The sequence below is a fragment of the Montipora foliosa genome, chromosome 9, assembly GCF_036669935.1.
Source record: "Montipora foliosa isolate CH-2021 chromosome 9, ASM3666993v2, whole genome shotgun sequence".
NCBI classification, from domain to species: domain Eukaryota; kingdom Metazoa; phylum Cnidaria; class Anthozoa; order Scleractinia; family Acroporidae; genus Montipora; species Montipora foliosa.
The window spans coordinates 11,702,271-11,722,270 of record NC_090877.1 but is presented as its reverse complement, the minus strand read 5'-3'; the positions used below and the strand labels follow the sequence as shown (position 1 = coordinate 11,722,270).

Below are 20,000 nucleotides of genomic sequence, written 5' to 3'. Positions count from 1 at the left end.
TCTTCGAGGAATGAAGATCATTTATGGCCTGACTGTTTTTCTGTGTTTGTATCCGGTTTTGCAAAGAAATCAAGTAAAGAAACGAAACGTTTCTTTGAAATGACCTACTTAAGTAGTACAAAGAGTACGATAAAAATATTATAGCTGACGTACGTGGTTTATGACTCGCAAAAATATATTCACTTTCCATGTTAGACCAAGAGTGAATTAGATAAGAGTGTTGTTATGGCATGGTTGGGCTCCCCAGCACAGTCACAAATGAATCTATATTTAGAATACCCGTTTCCGCAAAAATCAGTTGTCATGTCCCTGAAAAAAACATGGTAGAAGCTGTCACGCGTGATATGGCTTCTTCTGATTGGTTAAAATTGGCGGCCCTTTGTTTCGCGCGCAAAGTGTATCTAAAATAAATCCATTTGAGACTGGTTAAACTAAGTCTGTTCTGTGGAAACTGATACAGATAGTGGTAACAGTGAGCCAGTGTGGTTTGTATTGAGTGAGTTAGGAGTGAGGGCGAAATCCACACTCTCTAAGGGGTAAGGACAAGGGGTGCGTAGAAGCGGTTGATAGGGAGGAGTGGGGGTGGGGAATTGGTAGCTTATATTCAATTGTGGAGAATAGGCTTTTTCAAAAGACAATGGGATTTTTGAAATTTTACGGTAATTGCTTTTATTTCTTCTTACACAGGAAAAACATGATTCCTGGAAAGTCAAATGATCTCGGCACTGGGAAGTGTATTGTGTTTGTACACCTGTTGAATGATTTTGTTATGCCCTGTTCAGTGGACCCTCAAAAGGTAAAAAGCAACTTTTAACACTTTCTTACGTTATTGAGAGTTGGCGCACTGCTAATTGCCCATCACCAATGTGGCCTGGGATCGATTCCCAGATCTTACCGCATATTTGGCTTGCATTTGTGGGTTTTCTTCTCCGTTCACAAAGGTTTTCCTCGATCTGGCACTCCGGTTTTCCCCACTACAGAAAACCAACATTATGTTTGATTTGATTTCATTTAAAGGTCGTATCTTAGATACCTGTTTGGGTTAATGCACTTTTCCTCATTAAATAAAGACTTTTAGTATATATTACACACAAGTGAATGGTGCTTTCCACGCATTCTGATTGGCTAGCTTGGAGGTTAATAGCAAGGGAGTATTCACTTCTGAGGAAACGGAGAAGAACAAAATGGCTTTCCGTTTCGCATTGGTTTGAATGAAAAAATCCCTAAGCCGTTTCTTTTGTTTTTCCTTGCTTAAGCGGGACATAGATATTTAACAATTATTTTTATGAGTGCTCTTTGGATATGAGATTGTAAATAACCAACGAGGCGCGTGGCACCGAGGTTTGCATCCACGTGATGAGACGGCCATGTTGGTGTTCAAAACAATAGAAAATGGGCCCACAAGTTTTGCATAAAAATAGAATCAAATTCCCAAAAGACATTTTACTGCATTGTTCTGTAAACCAACATGGCGGCCGTGACGTCAGATGCAAACCATCAATTAACCAGTCTGATATCCAACATGCGCGAACGGAATAATCGTTTTTATCAGTAGCGAACAACAGCCCTATATTCCTGTCACGGCGTTTTCAGTGTTTTCGGCGTTTTCCCCACGGCGCTTTTTAGATTGAATTTCCCGGGAATGAGACCCGCCTAGAGAGCCCGATGATCAATCACAAGAAGCTAACTTGACGTCATAGCGTCACCGAGCCGGAACTACCTTTGCTTTTTGGCGGGAAAAGGTATTCTAAAAATAGATCGGTCGGTAAAAATGACATATAGTATGGGAGTTCCTCACTCCTGGTAATGGGCCCCTGTTTTTATTAAATTTCCATCACATTCTGAACACTTAAACACTTGGAAATTAAAGCCAATCAGTTTCCAGCTTTACAACACTTGACGCAATTAATCAGTTTCCATGTACCATATAAGGTCATACGGTATATGAGCTGATAACCAAGATTGAATGAATCGGTGAGAAAGCTAGAAACGCAATATTCGAGGTCAACAATTAAATTGCTAACGAGTTAGCCGAGCGAAGACGCGAGGCTGACGAGGCGGCGCCTTATTAGGGAGCTTAAGCACGCTCGTTTTTGAGACGCGGACGGCACCCGGAAGAGAACATTTCGCTTGCCAGGACAGTGGTGTCTTCCACATTTTTACACTGATCATCTCTAATGGAAAAAAGATACTTAGAAATGTAAATGTGGTTGTGTGAAGACAAATTAAAAGGGAAAACAGCTCACTTCCAGTTGCCGCCCGCGTCTCAAAAACGCGCATGCTTAAGCTCCCTAATAGAGCCGAAGCACGAGAGTGCTGTGTATGCAGGAAAATTTTCCAGGGTAAATTTTTATCTGGTGGTTCAAGTCAGAGTCAGTAATCGAATTTTTATTAGGCTTACTGACGGTGTTATATGTAAACATTTTTGTAATTTGGGCACCGGGTATTTTTGTATCAAGCTTAATACGGTTACCCAGTAATTGAATGAAAGCCTGCTTTTCAATCTCAGACTCTACCATGTATATTTATTGTCCATATAATAAAATGTAAATTACACATGAACCCGAAGATATGAATTTTACGTTCTCCTGGCAAGGCCAATATCTCAGTCGTTCGCGCAGAGATATTGTTCTTGCCACCACAGGGCCCCCACACAATGTTAGTGTAAGCTTTTGTAATTTTATTATAAATGCATTGGATTCCCTGTTTGCTTCCTCTGCAGCGATATATCGATAGATATGTGCATGGCTGGTATCACCTTACCTGCGGTTTACTGTTGTTCTTTTGCCTCAGAAGTGGAATTTTGAGCGATTTTGAAGATTTCGAGTTCACTGTTTACTGTTCCTCTCAATAGAAGGACAGGGGTGGTCCATGCAGATATTTATCGATATATCGCTACAGAAGAAGCAAACGGTGAATCCTTTACATTTATTTTAAAATTACAAACGGTTACACAAGCAGATTGTGTGGGCTCCCTGTGTTGCCACTAGAACATAGAAGTTATATCTTCTCGCCACCGTGTAATATCCTCTATATATTACTCAGTGTTAAGCATTGATGGCAGCCGGAGAGTAATTTCTCTTGTTAATCATGCAATGCAGGGTCAATTTAATCATCCCATTTCTTTCCGTCTATATAATATAGTTGCCAAGACAAAATTACTTCAGGTACATCATGCGTCCGGGGAAAAGGTTTGAAATGTTCTGAAAGTCAAAAGAGAGATATCGCGAGGCTGTACGTTGTGAACTACTTAAAATTAGCCATTAATATTGATAGTTTTAATACAAGGCCAACAAATCCTTGAACATGTGAACAGCGATTTGCAATTTTATTTTCCTGTTTTACTTTATCAGTCGCTTGTCGAACAGATTGTTGATGTGGAAAACGTTTGTGGCCAGTTTCCAAAGGATACGTATTTCGTGCACGGAGGGAAAACTGTAAGTATTTCAAAACTTTTTTTCAGGGTTCTTGTTATGTATGTTCAGCTGACAAGTTGGGCCTGGGGTTTGGACTTTTTAATCAATTTTTCGTAATTAATCCGGTGGAAAAGTTATGTAGCGGTCTGTGGTCGTCTGTGGGACGACGTTCGTGCTAACATCCCAAGTGGAATATTTTAAGGGGACCATGCAGTTACTTATTGCAAAATTGAAAAAAGAGTGGCCGAGTACACTTCAACTTTTTTTTTTTCATAGCAAGGTAAGGCGCGAATTTCTGTGGTCATCAGTCCTACTCTTGGTGTGAATAAAGTACAGTAATATACACGAGAAAAAACTTTTGAATCTCCAAATTCAGCTTGACAGTGGTTAACAGTAATAACAGCTTGCTTTAGTGCATTTTAGTGCTTTAGTGCTTTAGTGCATTAAAATCCTTTGAGATGCTTTCACGACAAAAGTTCACTGAAGTTATCCCTGTCTTACGGGGTTCAGTAATATCTGGATGAGAGACAATAGAGATATACGAAGTGTTATTTCCTTTCGTATACGCCATACGCATCGCATTGCCTGCTTTTCAATCGGAAAACGCATATTTAACGGAATCCTGACCATTCATCGCTTCAGGAAACATAAGTAGGGAAACTGCCAAAGAGAAGTTACGAATTTTAAGCACTTTGAAATGAATGGATCTTTGAAGTGCGGGTTATGAGACGAATGAGAGAAGTAATCCTCGCACTTAAGATAAGAGAACTTTATTATATCACTTCAGGATATATGTATTTACAAATCTATTTACAAAATTATTATTAACACGTAATAAAAATCAAAAATGTATTATTAAAAATGCTAGAATCGAAGGAAAAAGCTGAAAACAACAAAATCAATTATTAAAACAAGATATTTTGCCGCATGGCAACATCGCGATTGGCTAGCAAATAATTGACATGTTCACTTTTATCGGTTATTGTATTAAAGATTTCTTCCGACAATTTCCAGAATCCATTAGGCGAATCGGGTTTAGATGACTTAAAGAGGTCAAGACCAGCCTTAAAGGCATTAATACTTGTTGAATTTCGCACGCGTAGTGGCAACTGGTTCCAATATTTAATAACTCTATTGCTGAAGAAGTCATGCGCTGACCTTAATGGATGATGAGAAGTGACATTAAGATTACGAGTTCGATAAGTTGTATTTGTCCCAAACATATTGTGACCATAAGCTGTATTTGTCCCAAACATATTGTGACCATAGTCCACAAAACCGTTGATTATTTTGAAAGTCTGGAAAATCGTTTCAGCGATTATTTCTTGAAGACATCTGATTGGTGCTTACAAGAGACAATTGCTTAAAATTGTCCAGATAATTGTGAGGATCACTTCTCTCATTCGAAAAGCACATTGTTTACGATCTCTGAGCCTGCAATCTCAAAACCACGTCACTGCACGTGTAATTACTAGCTGCCGGCGCGCCCGAGAACGACTACATCTCACATGAGATCGATGCCATGTGTGTCAGTCAATCTCACTCAGCGATTGCTCACAGTGTAGGACGTGGCCGCGGGAACATTGCAACAATTCGTCAATGTGCGGTCGACATGCGCGAACACTATTGGCACCAACGTCCTTGAAAAGGTCAAGTTTTTTATAATATGACAAGAATCCAATTCAGTTTATTCGTCCTTTCGTCCGTCGTCATTCTTTTGTTCGTTTGTTCGTTTGTTGGTTGATTTCATACGCTGATTTCTTTGTATTTTCGTTATTCTTTCATCCATGGTCATTTTTGAAGCATCTGCATGCCTGAAAATGCACGTCAACCCCTTAATTATTTGCTTTACTTTCGTGCCCTAGTTTTTTGTCTTCTCATGATTCATGATGCTATTATTTGTGGACACATACTACATCATTTGCATCATATATCATATCATATCATATCATATCATGTCATATAATATCATATATATCATATCATATCATATCACATCGTATATTATATCATATTACCATCATATCATACTTTACCCTCGGATTTTATAGTAGCTTGATGTAACTGATTTCTCCCAGCATTTGCCGTCCTAATCATGATATACCACAGAGGACAGACCACAACACCGGGAAATGCCCTGCACGGATTAATGAGTGAGTCCCACAAATCGATTTATTAATCACTTACTTCACATCCTTTTAACACAGGTCGTACTCGATAAACCATTTCAAGACCAGGGTATTGTTGGTGATTGCAATATTAAGGTGCTACTTCGCTTGCGAGGAGGAGGAGGAGGAAAAGAAGGCGCTGGAAAAGGAGAGCAAAGCGAGAATGCTCCCCAAACAAATGAAGCTGAACTATTAGGTACTTCCAATTCCTCAACTTATGGAATAATGACTTTCCGTTAGAAGTCTAGTATCCGTATATGTTGAAGAAGAGATCAAACTTTTGGTGTTGGAGTTATGGAATTAAATAGATTTGCTAAGAGTTACAACTGAATAGTTAACCGTCTTCGTACGTACTCAGCAATAGAATCTTTTTGTAACAATCCGTGCAATTCAATCTGCAGATCTTAGCGTCAAACTCAACAACATTACTGATGGTAAGCCAGAGGACATGGAAGTTGAAGTGAGAGCCCTGTATTCACAAATTAATTCCCTGGAAGATACATATGACAAGAAAAAGCTTTTAACTAAATTGACCGCTGTGGCAATAAGAGGACTACAGGGAGACTTGCAAAATCTTCTGAAAGAACATGGCCTGAGTGACAGGGCCTTACAACTTGTCTGTGACAATACAACGAGGCAAATTGACCTCGCTAGAAAGCTCTACCAGGCCCAGAAACATGGAACGAAGCAAGATGAGTTTTACATTGTGCTGTCTGAAAAACTTCTCCCAAAGCTTGAAACACTTGGCGCCCTTGTTACTAACGATATTGAAGTCGACGGTCAGAACAGCTGGGTCGGAAAAGTTATCAAGAGAAGCCCCTCTCTAACTAAACTTCGCAGGATGAAATATACCGATCTAGACAACTTAATAACAGGAGCAACTGATGAAGACCGTTCAGTTGTGGAAAATTTGTTTGCAGAAGGAACTGAGATCAGAAAGCAATGTCAGCGGTATGGCATTGGGCTTAAAACCGCAGAAAAGCTTGAGAGAAAAGGCGTCAAATCGGCAAGCGACATGTCAAAAGAGCAACTGCTAGAAATAATTGAAGAGGCAGGCAAGGAAGAAAAACCCTCAACTTTAAAGAAAATGTATTTTAATGAGAGTAGCGAGCGTGTTACAGAAAGGAAGGTGCAAAACGAGAAGATTGAGCAGAATAAGAAAAGAATTGAAGAGGCAAAGGGGCTTGCTCAAGAAGCGCGTAAAATTATCCAAGAAGCTTCTGAGAAAAGCGAGAAGGCGTTGCACGAGAAAATGACGGAAATTGTCGGCAAGTTGAGTCTACCAGAAGGATGGGACAAACAGGAAAAGGATGATCCAAATGCCCTTTTGGAGCAGCTAAATAGAGAGATCAACATTGCATCAGATTCTCTGGCAATACCGCCTTATGTCACAAATGAAGATATTGCTTCAGCGGCAAGCGGTGGACTGGCACTTTACGGTATCCTATTTGATGATAATAACATAGAAGGTTTCTCCGAAAGCCCACCGTTCCCGTTACTTAAGAAACCAGAATACGTTGAGTGGCTAAGCCCAGCTCTTGGATTTCAAGTACGGTTCTTCAAATCAACCGAACAGCAAGCATCTACCAAATTTTACAAAACGGCGAAATCTTCCGGTCTCAGCATAGCCGCTTCGGTAACAGGTAGTGGTTGGGGATTTCATGCTAGCGCATCAGGTGCCCATAGCAGTGAAAGCGACCAAGACACTTTAACAAAGAAGCAGAGAAACACAAGTCGCGCAACTGTTACCCAGTACATTTTTCAACCAACCGTGGCTTTTCGCATCCCCCTGGAAGACATGGAGCTGAACTATGAAGCTAGAGGTCACGCGAAAGGGGTAAAGGACAAAGAAAGCGCAGAAAATTTTTTGAAAATGTATGGATCACACGTGCCAAAGAGCGTTCACACCTTGGGTGGAATATTCTTCCGAAACCTGGATGTGAACACTGAAAGAGAAGCAAGTGTATCAGAAGTAATGATGGCAGCAGGCAAGCAATTTGACACCGAGGTCTCAGCCGGTTACAGTGGTTTTGGAGTGTCTGTTGGAGGCTCTGTGAAGACAAATTCATTCGAAATAAGTGGTTCTACTGATGCTTCATCCACCGAGAACGTGAAATTCATGTCAGAAATGACTGTGCAAGTGTTAGGACCACCAACTACAAACCCTGAAATGTTCAGTCAATTACTACAAAGCAACAATGCAACATGGTATGTGATTGATCGAGGAAATCGCGCTGCTCTTGTTCCTGTATGGGAGTTAATGCCTGACCTGAAAGAACAATCAGAAATTCTTAGAAAAGTGTGGATGGAGAGTCAGGAGAAATTCAGGGTAAGCTTTTAAAAATAGAAATGATTGACAACGTAACTTATAAAATTTGTAAAAGGGGTTCAAGAAAAAACAGTCATATATGCTTAGTAACTATGACAAATTGTTTTCATCAACTTAACTGAGTTTTCTAATTGAAAAACACATTAGCTTTAGTTTCTTGGAACAAGACTATGACTACGGAGTTGGATAAAGGGATAAATGTTTTATTAGCAAGACCTGTGGGGTATGAAAAACAGAAGTGAGATTCGCAACAAAATAAGTACCATTTAAAGACCTTCTATTAAAGATGATTCTGACTTGTTTTTGGGCTAAGGAAATTCTTGAAAAAGAATTCGTTTAAAGGATGATTAAAAGTGTGTAGTATTTAACATCAACTTTGATGGGGTGGGCTTGCTAGTTCCTGGATTTCCCTTTTTTTCACCTAGAGTAAAGCAGCCCTTAACTTCCTCCTAAGAATTTAAAAATAAAATTAATGTTTGAAGAGCAATTTTCCCGGCCGTCAGGGATGTCCAGTTTAACTGGTCTGAAGATATTTTGATCATTTAATTCCATGTGCATAAACATAATTTTTGTTCAATTTCTCTTCAAATTTCTTATATGCACTATCACTGTTTTAAGCCAAGACCGATAACTCAAATCTTTAAGTTAATTCTATACTCAAAGCGATCCAGGGATCCAAATTTAAATACCCAATTTAAATCCAATGGTTTGGCGCCCTTGTTACTAACCGGATATTGAAGTCGAAGGTCAGATTAGCTGGGTCGGAAAAGTTGTCAGGTTATGGAACAGATGATAATATGATGAAAACATTTAAAGGTATAACAAAGTTGTTTTCAGAAAATTGCCGCAAAAGAATAAACTATAATAAGGTACTGTGAACATAAGAACACCAAAACGTTTTTGTCAATATTGTTGTGTGAAGGAATATGAACACCCTGTGCTGGTCCACCAGCACTCATGTTCAAAACTGACCGATTGATTGTCATTTATTCACTAGCTTAAAATTTCAGCGTGTAAATGCAACTTATTATCTATGCAAAACACCAGTTTAAAAGTATGAAAGCCTGAAACTCCTGTGCTGCATATTTAATTTAGCTGCGTACACACGCATTGTATTCTTAAACTAGTGAGTCTTTTACAAAACAAAACAAGGAGACCGAGCTTCTACAACCCGGCTGCAACCCGCTGGATGTTAGATTTTCAGATTTTTCACAACTCAGATGTCAGATTTTCACAACTTGGATATCGGATTTTTACAAGTCGGGTGTCGGATTTTCAACAAGGCGGATGTCGGATTTTCACAACTCGGATATCGGATTTTTACAACTCCGATGTCGAATTTTCAACAAGTCGGATGTCGGATTTTCACAACTCGGATGTCGGATTAAAAAAATCTGCTTTTCATGGAGGCCGTGTCTAAAATTTACTTAAAATTAAGATATTACTTTAAACTGTGGCGACTTAATTTAGATTTGAAATCGGTCAGTGAAGACGCTTATCCTAGGTCTACAGGTAAGTTGTTGCACAACTGAGCTACATTATACAAAAAACCTCTCTTGAGATGATCAGTTCGAGGTTGTGGAAGAACTATCTCATGAAGGAAGGTGCTTACTATTGTTATTGCGCATACGTTCTGCGCATCTCGAGATAGTCGGTTTCCTATTGCTAGTGTTTATTAATACAGGGATATTTTTGCGCAGTTTAAAACTATGCGGAGAAAGCAGAACTTAGCAAGTGCTCTTGGTATCCAAAAAGAAAATTGGGACTAACCATGCATTTTTCAGAGATAATTAAGCTTAAATTTGGCAAAGAACGCCATACCTTGCTTTGTATTTTAATGCTTCCTGCAAATATTGTTGATTAATTATCTTCGAAAAATGCGTGGTTACCCCCAATTTTCTTTTTGGATTTCAATAACACTTGTTAAGATCTGCCTTTCCCGCATATTCAGTAAACCGCGCAAAAATACCTTTGAATTAGTAGGCACCGTCCTTAATATATATCAGTCAAGAACAGAAGAGGTTCCAAAATTGTTCCCTGGGGAACACCACATCTTAGACATTTCGGAGTTAACTTACAAGAATTTAGATGACAAATCTGTGTTCGATTATCTAAATAAGAAGCAAACCATTGATGGCTGGTCCAACAAATTAATTCCATAGTATTGCAATTTTCGTAACAAAATATCGTGATCTACTGTATCAAATGCCTTTTTGAGGTGGTTTAATTCCATTCCTGTTAAAAAGAAGAGGCTACGAGTATTTCAGTGATTTTTTTGTAACGATATCTTGGTCAATGTCTAATTTAATTCCGTAGTCCGAAGTTTAAAAATCCAAAGTCCACATTCTGTGACATAGTTATTCGCATTTAAAACTGTTGTTAACGGCCGTTGAGTCCAATTATCAAAACCAGTAAACAGATGCTGTACAAGTTTCTAAAATGGTATTTAAAAATATTTAATACTTTTACTTAACAATACCGGGAGAATTTTAAAAACTAGACACTCCGTGAGCTTAAACTGGGTTTGCCTTTTGTACGGGGTGTAAGATCTAAGACCTAAGCCCCCGGGGTTGGCCGGGTATTAGCTTTAGTAATACGAAAACGTTTCTTAGTTTACGAAAACTAAGACTCCTTGTAAACAGTAGAGTAAAGGACAGCACAGTCGGTTAGTGCGTAATTTCCACTATATACAAGGGGTCTTGGTTTTCGTAAACTAAGAAACGTTTTCGTACTACGAAAGTTAAGACCCGGGGTCGACACAGCCGGTAGTGCGCTGCTTTTGTGCAAGAGGTCCCGAGTTCGATCTCCGAATCTCACATCCTTGTTTCGACTTCTTTCCTTTCATTGTTACAGTAGCTTAAAGTAGCCTTAAATGCCCTAAAAACGGAGCACTGATGGAAAGAGAGGAGGGGGGGGGGGGGGGGGGGGGGGTGGGGGGAAGGTAAAATGAGCGCACCGTTGGCTTCCTGGGAGAATACCCTCGCTCTATAGAGGGTAAAGAAACTACCCACGTTAAATAAGGTGTAGTGCCTTTGTCTTTACACGCTGGAATGTTGTGTAAAAGGATAAAAAGTGATGTTCGTCGATGTTTACGAAGAACGAGAAACTCAGTCTGTTAACCCTTTGGTTGTAACCACCAAAAATGTGATGCATGAATTATTTTGTCAGTACACTTCCAGCATCAAAACAAGTCCACAAGTTATCCGTTCGTCACGCAAGCAATAAACTGATGCCGTAGATGGTCAATCTTATTTTTTATGTCTGATAGGGAACTGAAACAGTTTTACGTGTAAGACATAAGTGGTTTTCTGTAAGTTTCTCTGTATTTGCCTCACACCCTAACAAATTATCAGTACGGAAACGAAACACTATTTATTCTTGAAATAGCTTCTTGTTTATACATAATTGTTACATAAATTGAGTTTGGTCGAGAACGTAAAAATTCACTTAAATGCGCATTATGTAAGCTTTTAAAGAAATATTGCTGGCTGCCCAAATTAACTTCATTTTACACCAGAATCAATAAACAACCTGTCATCGTTATGAAAACTACTCCCATATCAAATTTCAACCCACGCATACAAATTACTTAATATTTTAATACACAACACGATGAATCCACAAAGGCAGAAGAATCTTACAAAACCCTTTTCTAGCCTAAAATTTTATTGAAACAAACAACATATTTGCTTTTAGAGGCAAGAAAAGCCTTTCCTATTTTATTCCGTTCGTGCAAGCAAGAAACACACTCCGCGTCAAAAACCATTCGCAGCTAAATAAATTTCTCACCGGAGTTCTGGAGTTTAGGGTTTGGGTTTAGGTAACCCTAAACCCTTTTCTGAAGAACGTTTTCCTTGATTGATGAAGCATAAAATACACAACGAGCTTTCTTTGAAATAATATTGACTTTCAATAATTAGTCGCATTTCCAATTATTTTTCCAATTTTCTTTTACCTGAAGACCGTGCAGAGTTCAGTGCAAATGAATATAAATAGCCCGACAACAGAGATAACACAGATGCATTCAAGGTGTTCGATACTTTTACCACAGAATTTGACATTTGGTTTCAGTGTTGTACATAACATAAAAGTTAGTAAAACATTTAGAAATACAGATCACTCCTGGACGACCGCGATTGTTGTCAAAGTACATTATTCGTGGCTTTGAAAATTCCAGGCCCCAGTTGTTCAAAACGTGAATAACGCTATCCACCGGATAAGTCACTATCCAGTGGATATAGCAATTGGTTTCGCTATATACTCCCATATCAAATTTCAACCCACGCATACAAATTACTTAATATTTTAATACACAACACGATGAATCCACAAAGGCAGAAGAATCTTACAAAACCCTTTTCTAGCCTAAAATTTTATTGAAACAAACAACATATTTGCTTTTAGAGGCAAGAAAAGCCTTTCCTATTTTATTCCGTTCGTGCAAGCAAGAAACACACTCCGCGTCAAAAACCATTCGCAGCTAAATAAATTTCTCACCGGAGTTCTGGAGTTTAGGGTTTGGGTTTAGGTAACCCTAAACCCTTTTCTGAAGAACGTTTTCCTTGATTGATGAAGCATAAAATACACAACGAGCTTTCTTTGAAATAATATTGACTTTCAATAATTAGTCGCATTTCCAATTATTTTTCCAATTTTCTTTTACCTGAAGACCGTGCAGAGTTCAGTGCAAATGAATATAAATAGCCCGACAACAGAGATAACACAGATGCATTCAAGGTGTTCGATACTTTTACCACAGAATTTGACATTTGGTTTCAGTGTTGTACATAACATAAAAGTTAGTAAAACATTTAGAAATACAGATCACTCCTGGACGACCGCGATTGTTGTCAAAGTACATTATTCGTGGCTTTGAAAATTCCAGGCCCCAGTTGTTCAAAACGTGAATAACGCTATCCACCGGATAAGTCACTATCCAGTGGATATAGCAATTGGTTTCGCTATATACTCCGATATCAAATTTCAACCCACGCATACAAATTACTTAATATTTTAATACACAACACGATGAATCCACAAAGGCAGAAGAATCTTACAAAACCCTTTTCTAGCCTAAAATTTTATTGAAACAAACAACATATTTGCTTTTAGAGGCAAGAAAAGCCTTTCCTATTTTATTCCGTTCGTGCAAGCAAGAAACACACTCCGCGTCAAAAACCATTCGCAGCTAAATAAATTTCTCACCGGAGTTCTGGAGTTTAGGGTTTGGGTTTAGGTAACCCTAAACCCTTTTCTGAAGAACGTTTTCCTTGATTGATGAAGCATAAAATACACAACGAGCTTTCTTTGAAATAATATTGACTTTCAATAATTAGTCGCATTTCCAATTATTTTTCCAATTTTCTTTTACCTGAAGACCGTGCAGAGTTCAGTGCAAATGAATATAAATAGCCCGACAACAGAGATAACACAGATGCATTCAAGGTGTTCGATACTTTTACCACAGAATTTGACATTTGGTTTCAGTGTTGTACATAACATAAAAGTTAGTAAAACATTTAGAAATACAGATCACTCCTGGACGACCGCGATTGTTGTCAAAGTACATTATTCGTGGCTTTGAAAATTCCAGGCCCCAGTTGTTCAAAACGTGAATAACGCTATCCACCGGATAAGTCACTATCCAGTGGATATAGCAATTGGTTTCGCTATGACTTATCATTCCACTCGATAATGATTCATCCGGCGGATAGCGCTATCCATCTGTAGTGTAGTCATAAGTCAAGAGACGCACACTCTTCCATTGCTCTTTATGTAATGTCCTTTATTCACTGAACGATTATCTTATATTGTAACACAAAGATTATTCTACTTCTACATGGTAACAGTACTTTCACATCATGGAATAGCATGCAGTAGTTTCACATAAGGTGATCATGATCATGTCCTTGTTGCAGTAGTATTACTAGTAATCAATACACTACACCATCGGTTGAACAACTGGGGCCAGATGTTTATTTTTCACCGACTGTCTTGTTTCGAATTGATGTTCCATTTTTGAGTTCCATAAGGGTATATTTTGTTTAAAGATCCACTAAACGCCATTCGCGTTACATCAGCTGCAACGCCATTGCAGGTTAATTAAATATTATACTTTGTCCACCGGATAAAATGTACGCATTTATACTATCCCCTGAAACCTACCAAAGATACGCACAGAAGACTCCAGGCACAAAAACAATACTTAGCAGGGGAGTGACAGGAAAAACCCTATTGCGCAACTTTTCCGATTGCCATATGGCAACCCAATAATTATCCCGGTAAGATGTGTTCTTGGCATACAATGACCGGATATTGCATTGCATGCAACGAAACAACTCGTTTCCGGTCACGCACACAATTCTTTAATACATACTTCGCCATCGCTCTATCGCCTAGTTGTCCGTGGTTAATAATAATAATAATAATAATAATAATAATAATAATAATAATAATAATAATAATAATAAAATAATTGAATAAATAAATAAATAAATAAATAAATAAATGAATAAAGGGTCCGAAGTCCAAAAAGGGAGCCGAATGCTATACTAACAAAGTAATAATGTTTGCAAATTTCTTCTCGAATTTCTTTTGCACTCAGACTGTTTTAAGCCTACACCGATAACGTAAGTCTTTAATTCTATACTCATAGCGACCCAAATATTCAAATGTAAGTAATCTTGGTCAGCATACTGAGACGCAATTAGAAATATAAAAATTGAATGGAACACCCTACAAGAATTAAAAGTTTGTCATGTTACAGAACTAGCTAGAAGAGACCGTATAAACCTCATGACTCATAAGAGCAGTTAAACAATACTTGGACAACAAAAAGAATGAGTGGATGCGGCGCCTACGGGTATAATTTTTCTTGAGTGCGTTTCCCAGTGAACGGTAGCGATCAAAAATATAGGGGAATGGTGCCACAATATTAAAATCAAGTATTCCCGACTCCTAGATGGAAGAGATGATAATATGATAATTAACAACTATGGGCCTTATTCGCGTAGCGGCCATATTGGCCATATATTCGGTGAATTGTTGTTTTATTATATACTAAAACGATTACAACGATTACAATATTTTCGGGCGCAAATCCCGCGCAAGTTGCTCGGAAGTGAGTAGAAAGGATATTCGGAGTTTGAGTAGCCAATCAGAGCCCGCATTCAACGCTCTCCACCGTTATACCGTATACTTATAACGTTTACATGTATAAGGTATATAGAGGTATATAGAGTATATTGATATAAGGTATATATAATAACGTTTATAGGACTGTATAAAACAATTGTTTCCATGAAATTGCCACAAAAAGATTATACTTTACTAAGGTATACAGTGAACGTAAAAACACCAAAACTTTTTTCTTATTATGGTTATTTCAAGAAATCAATGTATCCATTCTTGGAAATACGAATTGCTACGGCATATGAAAACCCTGTTTTAAGCCTGGTTTCCATATGATCTCCCCGATCGCCCCAGTCGTCTCAAATAATGTTCAGAGGCGATCGGAGCGATTATATGGAAACGGTTACCCAGACGATCGCTTCAACGACCCTGGCGACTGAGACGACCTCGATCGTCCGGATAGAACTCAGTCCTATCCAAGCGATCGAGGTCGTCTCAGTAGCCCGGGTCGTCAGCTGTCGTCTTGGTAGTGCTTCCATATGATCGCCTCTGAACATTATTTGAAACGACTGGGGCGATCCAGACGATCCGGACGATCATATGGAAACCAGGCTTTACACTGAATCAGTTGCATAATGATAGACGAAATTGTTCATTAATCATAGCTGTTGCATTATTGCTTTGTTTTGTTTTTTTTTGACATTGACATTTGACATTAAACTGAAGATTACATTTGCAACGTGATGTTGTGTGGGAAATGGGATAGCTTCAACGTTCTCTTTCAGGGCTCACTTTATAAGACTGTCTGACCCTGTGCACTTGGTTGCAGGATAAATACACCTATCCATTCTACCCTATCAAAGGAAAAGAGTACCAGGTTAAAGAAGAATTATGCATTGACTTGGCAAACGTTGGAGTTCCTGACCTGGCCACTGAAGTCATTGTTTACGTTAGAATTTTAATGCTTCAGTTTGAGGCTACATTTAGTTTGCTTGGGTTGGAGGAACTTTTACAAATCCGTCGTGAGGTTGAACTGATCGTAAGCACCAAGAGTCCTAATGGCGTGATTGAGAGAAAGGTCTTTTGCCGTGGTGGTAAAGGAGTGAAGTCTTGCAATTCAGAAAACATTTCACTTCCTGTACCATGCAATGGAGATAGAATAGTGCGAATCTTTTTTAAAGGTCAGTCGAAGTTAGCTGATAAGGCCTTTGTTCAAATTGCGGGTTATTACTGCAAGTGATAAAATGTACGGTTAAAGCGTTCGCGGTTCCACCTCTTATTGACGCTGGGGTGATTTTTTTCAATTTGCAGTTTGTCATAGATGTCTTTGCTCCGTTGCCGTGAGCACAAGTTTTATATGTGGTTAGATCTCAGCTGATATAAAAGAGTGATGTATAATTGGTCGCGAGGGGTTGTGAATTTTATCCTCTTGTGCTGATGGTATATCTCACGAGTGAGCGCAGCGTGGCAACCTATTCTAAATATTACGAGAGTTCTTCTTAAGGGATTTTTTCGTGTTGAAACTAGGTAAGCAGAAGGCTTAAAACCTTGGTTTACGTGAGTTCTGAAGCCTCGGGTTCTAGTGAGAGACACTTCTTTTCCATGAGATCTACGAGTTGCTTGATTTTGCTGTCATGCAATGAATTGTAATTAAAGTCATATAAATTGAAATATTCAGACATTCTCTTTAAATTTGCGTAAACACTATTTTTACCATTGTTGTAAAGCTCAATTGACATTTGTAGAGATTGCTTTATTATTGAAATTGTCATCTTTACATTGTAAATTGAGGATATTTTTTACTCATATCCATGATCGTGGGGTATTTACCAAGTTCGGCGCGCTCTCCTTGCCATATTTGACGCTTTGTTCTGTACTTGCAAATATCGTTTACAGAATTGCAGATGGGCTCTTTCGATCGTAGAGGTGTCCCAGGAATTGAAATCCGACTTAACAAATTAAGGTACCCTAGACTTCACTACTGTAAGTTAAAATTGGTGAGATCATGGAGTCAAAAATTTTGAACGCAAGTTAAGGTTTCAGACCATATCTGTGTGTCGTCTCAAACTAAAGAGGGCATAGAGGGCCTTTTGTCCAAGTGGTCTAGTGAAAACGTAGGATTTCTAAAGGATGAGATGCAAGTTCCTAGGTAGGTGTAGTTTTGGACAATGTCTATTTTTTCATTGCCAGTGTAGAAGCTAACTAGAGACGCATTTTCTTTTGAATTTTTGGAAAATCATCATCTTGGTTTTCGTAGGATTATTTTTTAGCATCCAGGCCCCAGTCGTTCAAACGATGGATAGCGCTATCCACCGGATAAATCACTATCCACCGGATAAACACTAGCAAAACCAATTGAGTTATCCAGTGGATAGTGATTTATCCGGTGGGTAGCGCTATCCATCATTTGAACAACTGGGGCCAGGAGTTGAAATACGAGGATAAGGTGTTCAAGCAGTTTTGAAGTCCTACTGTAGATCTTGATAAAACAGTTAATTCATCTGCACATAAAGGGGAGTTGAGTTTCATGCCATTTCGTAAAACTAATGGGTCAGATAGGATATTGTTAACTGAAAAACTAAGGCCAGTTTCAAACGTCGAACTTTACATTTGCCGAATCTAATGCAAATGAGCGAAAACAAAGGATTTTTCTCATTTGCATTAGATTCGGCACATGTAAAGTTCGACGTTTGAAACGGGCCTAGGTCAGTAAGATGTAGGATAAATAGGAGAGAGCGTAAGATGCAACCTTGGGGAACGCCTCTTGCGTACTAAAAAGATTGCGTTTTATTACTTCCTAGCCTGACAGAGCAAGTAGAATTCGTATATGAGCTTTTTATTAGGCTAAAAGAACTCCCTCCGACATTATATTGTAATAGTTTGTAGAGAAGTCCATTGTGTCATACCGAATCGAAGGCTTTTCTGAAGTCAACAAAGCATGCATATACTTTGGTCTGATGATCATGAGCGTATTTATCGATTAAAGTTCGTAATGTTAGACAAGGTCTGCTGTGCGATTATTAGCTAGAAAACCAATTTGAGATTTATTAATTGAGAATATCGAGGGAATTAACGTGATCAAGAAGTTTTCGGTTGAGAATTAAACAGAATAGTTTTCCAAGACAACTGGAAATACATATTCCACGTTTTTGTAGTTTGAGGGATCACTCTTTACACTTTACACCGCTTTAAAAAAATGGTGTCAGTTATTCCATTTCACCATGTTTTAGGCATAATGCCGGAATTTTGAACCGTATTAAATAATGTCAGATAGACTGGCATTAATTAATTCAAACTCACATTATATTGACCATTTCACCACAAACTCAAACTCGCATCATCTGAAAACTTCACACAGACGTTTTAGGCATTGTTATGTAATTACTGCTTTGTTAAAATCAATATTTGGGGTGTCTAATTCCATTCCTCCGCAACTGTTAGCTTTGCATAAATTATATATTGAATTTACGTCACAGAAAATGTCTATCGCTCACGCGTCCAGTCGTCTCTTCTCGGCGAGGGTACGGAAATTGAGCGGGGGAAATTGAGCCTAGAGAAAAAGCGGCAGTTTTTCTCTCCCGCTCTTTCCTACTCCCCACGCCGTGGTTTTGTTAGCCGGCCCAGACGTATTCCAAGCGTTTCCGATATGGCGTCTGATAAGTGTTTCGTGGCGACAACAACACTTTCTACAGCCTGCAGTCAGGCTATATTTTCTATGGCACCATAACATTGCCGTTACGTGAAACTAGCGCTCTTGCTTCTAATGAGACAGTCTATTGAAAGTGTTGAAATTGGTGTGCTCTTCCATAGGTTTCCATTTAAAGGACTCGACAGATTAATGTTCTGAATTTCTAGGAGTAAATGGTAAGGAATTCCAGAGGTGTTCCAGGGAGGAGGTGCAGCCGAAGAAAATGCCCTACTACCGTTTGCTGAACTATTAGCTCCACAAGCACGAGTCTTTAATTCCAGCTTCCCCTCGTTTAGTTTACTGGGCCTTAACCATAGTTTTAAATTTCGTGGAAGATAATAGTTGACCGAAGGACTGACCGAAGTTTGTTCCTCGTAAAGCTGTAGCTAGATGTGGGCAGAACTGAATGGGGTACGATGGTGCTAGCACTTCAGTTTTGGATTTGAAAGTTTATCAAAATTAGTTTAAATTCGATGCTAAAGCACACGTGGAACCCGGTATTGCAACTTCCGTAATTAAGGTAAAGGAAAAGGTCCTTATTTTAACAAGGGTAACACGTGACAGTGAACTAGAGTTACTGTTGAACTTGGGACCTTTGACCCATCTACATCGTTCGCAAAAGGTGAGCTACCGGTATTGGGGCCGACTTATTTCTCTCCCTCGCCGCCCCGTCTGGGGTAAAGTTATCTGAAGAGAGTAATGCTCTCCCTCTCTCTCTATCTCTCCCTCCCTTCCCCTCTCCCTCCCTCTCTCTCCCAACTGATCATAAGTGAAATCCCCTGCTAACGATACGAAAACTTGAGTATTATTGGTACCTTGATCCACGCAACTCGGCTTAACATTGCTTTAAAACAGCTTTGACACGAGAACTGTTCAAATTTTGCGATGGCGCATGCGTTATCTACCTTCGTATGATTCGTAATGTGCATACAGTATTAAGTAGTACACTAAGAGAAAAGTTCAGGGGGACAAAGCATCTGAAAATAGATAGTTTCTAATAGGACTGGGGAGGCTGGTCTCTTTTGGCCTTACACGTAATTTGCTGCTCTTCACAACCGTACCATATGAACTGTTGTCACGCACCGCAGAAACAGGTACCCTAATCCACTTTTTATTTATCGTCCCAACAGACGTGTTTATGTTTCTCGAGGCATTCTGACTCGTTGGTGACATCAACATATTTTCCACCTCGCAAAATGTACCATTGCCACACATATGCAAAATTCTGTTCGCCTGCCTTACTGCATGTTAACCAAAGCTTTTAAAAC

The 20,000-nt window shown here is 38.9% G+C and overlaps 1 protein-coding gene across 4 annotated transcripts in view; it reads left to right on the top strand.

Annotated features, from left to right (window-relative positions):
- LOC137971285 (interferon-induced very large GTPase 1-like) overlaps positions 1 to 16,717 on the top strand; it is a 28,508-nt gene extending 11,791 nt beyond the window's left edge. For 2 of the 4 annotated variants that reach the window (XM_068818087.1, XM_068818089.1), the window contains 5 exons: positions 688 to 796; positions 3,354 to 3,437; positions 5,624 to 5,780; positions 5,986 to 7,913; positions 15,874 to 16,717. In XM_068818087.1, the coding sequence (XP_068674188.1) occupies positions 688 to 796; positions 3,354 to 3,437; positions 5,624 to 5,780; positions 5,986 to 7,913; positions 15,874 to 16,284 (2,689 nt within the window). In that variant the 3' untranslated portion in view covers positions 16,285 to 16,717. Of the gene's footprint in view, positions 1 to 687; positions 797 to 3,353; positions 3,438 to 5,623; positions 5,781 to 5,985; positions 7,914 to 15,829 lie in introns of all 4 variants that reach the window. The other 2 variants (XM_068818088.1, XM_068818090.1) reach the window with 2 other exon arrangements.
- The last annotated feature ends 3,283 nt before the right edge of the window (positions 16,718 to 20,000 follow it).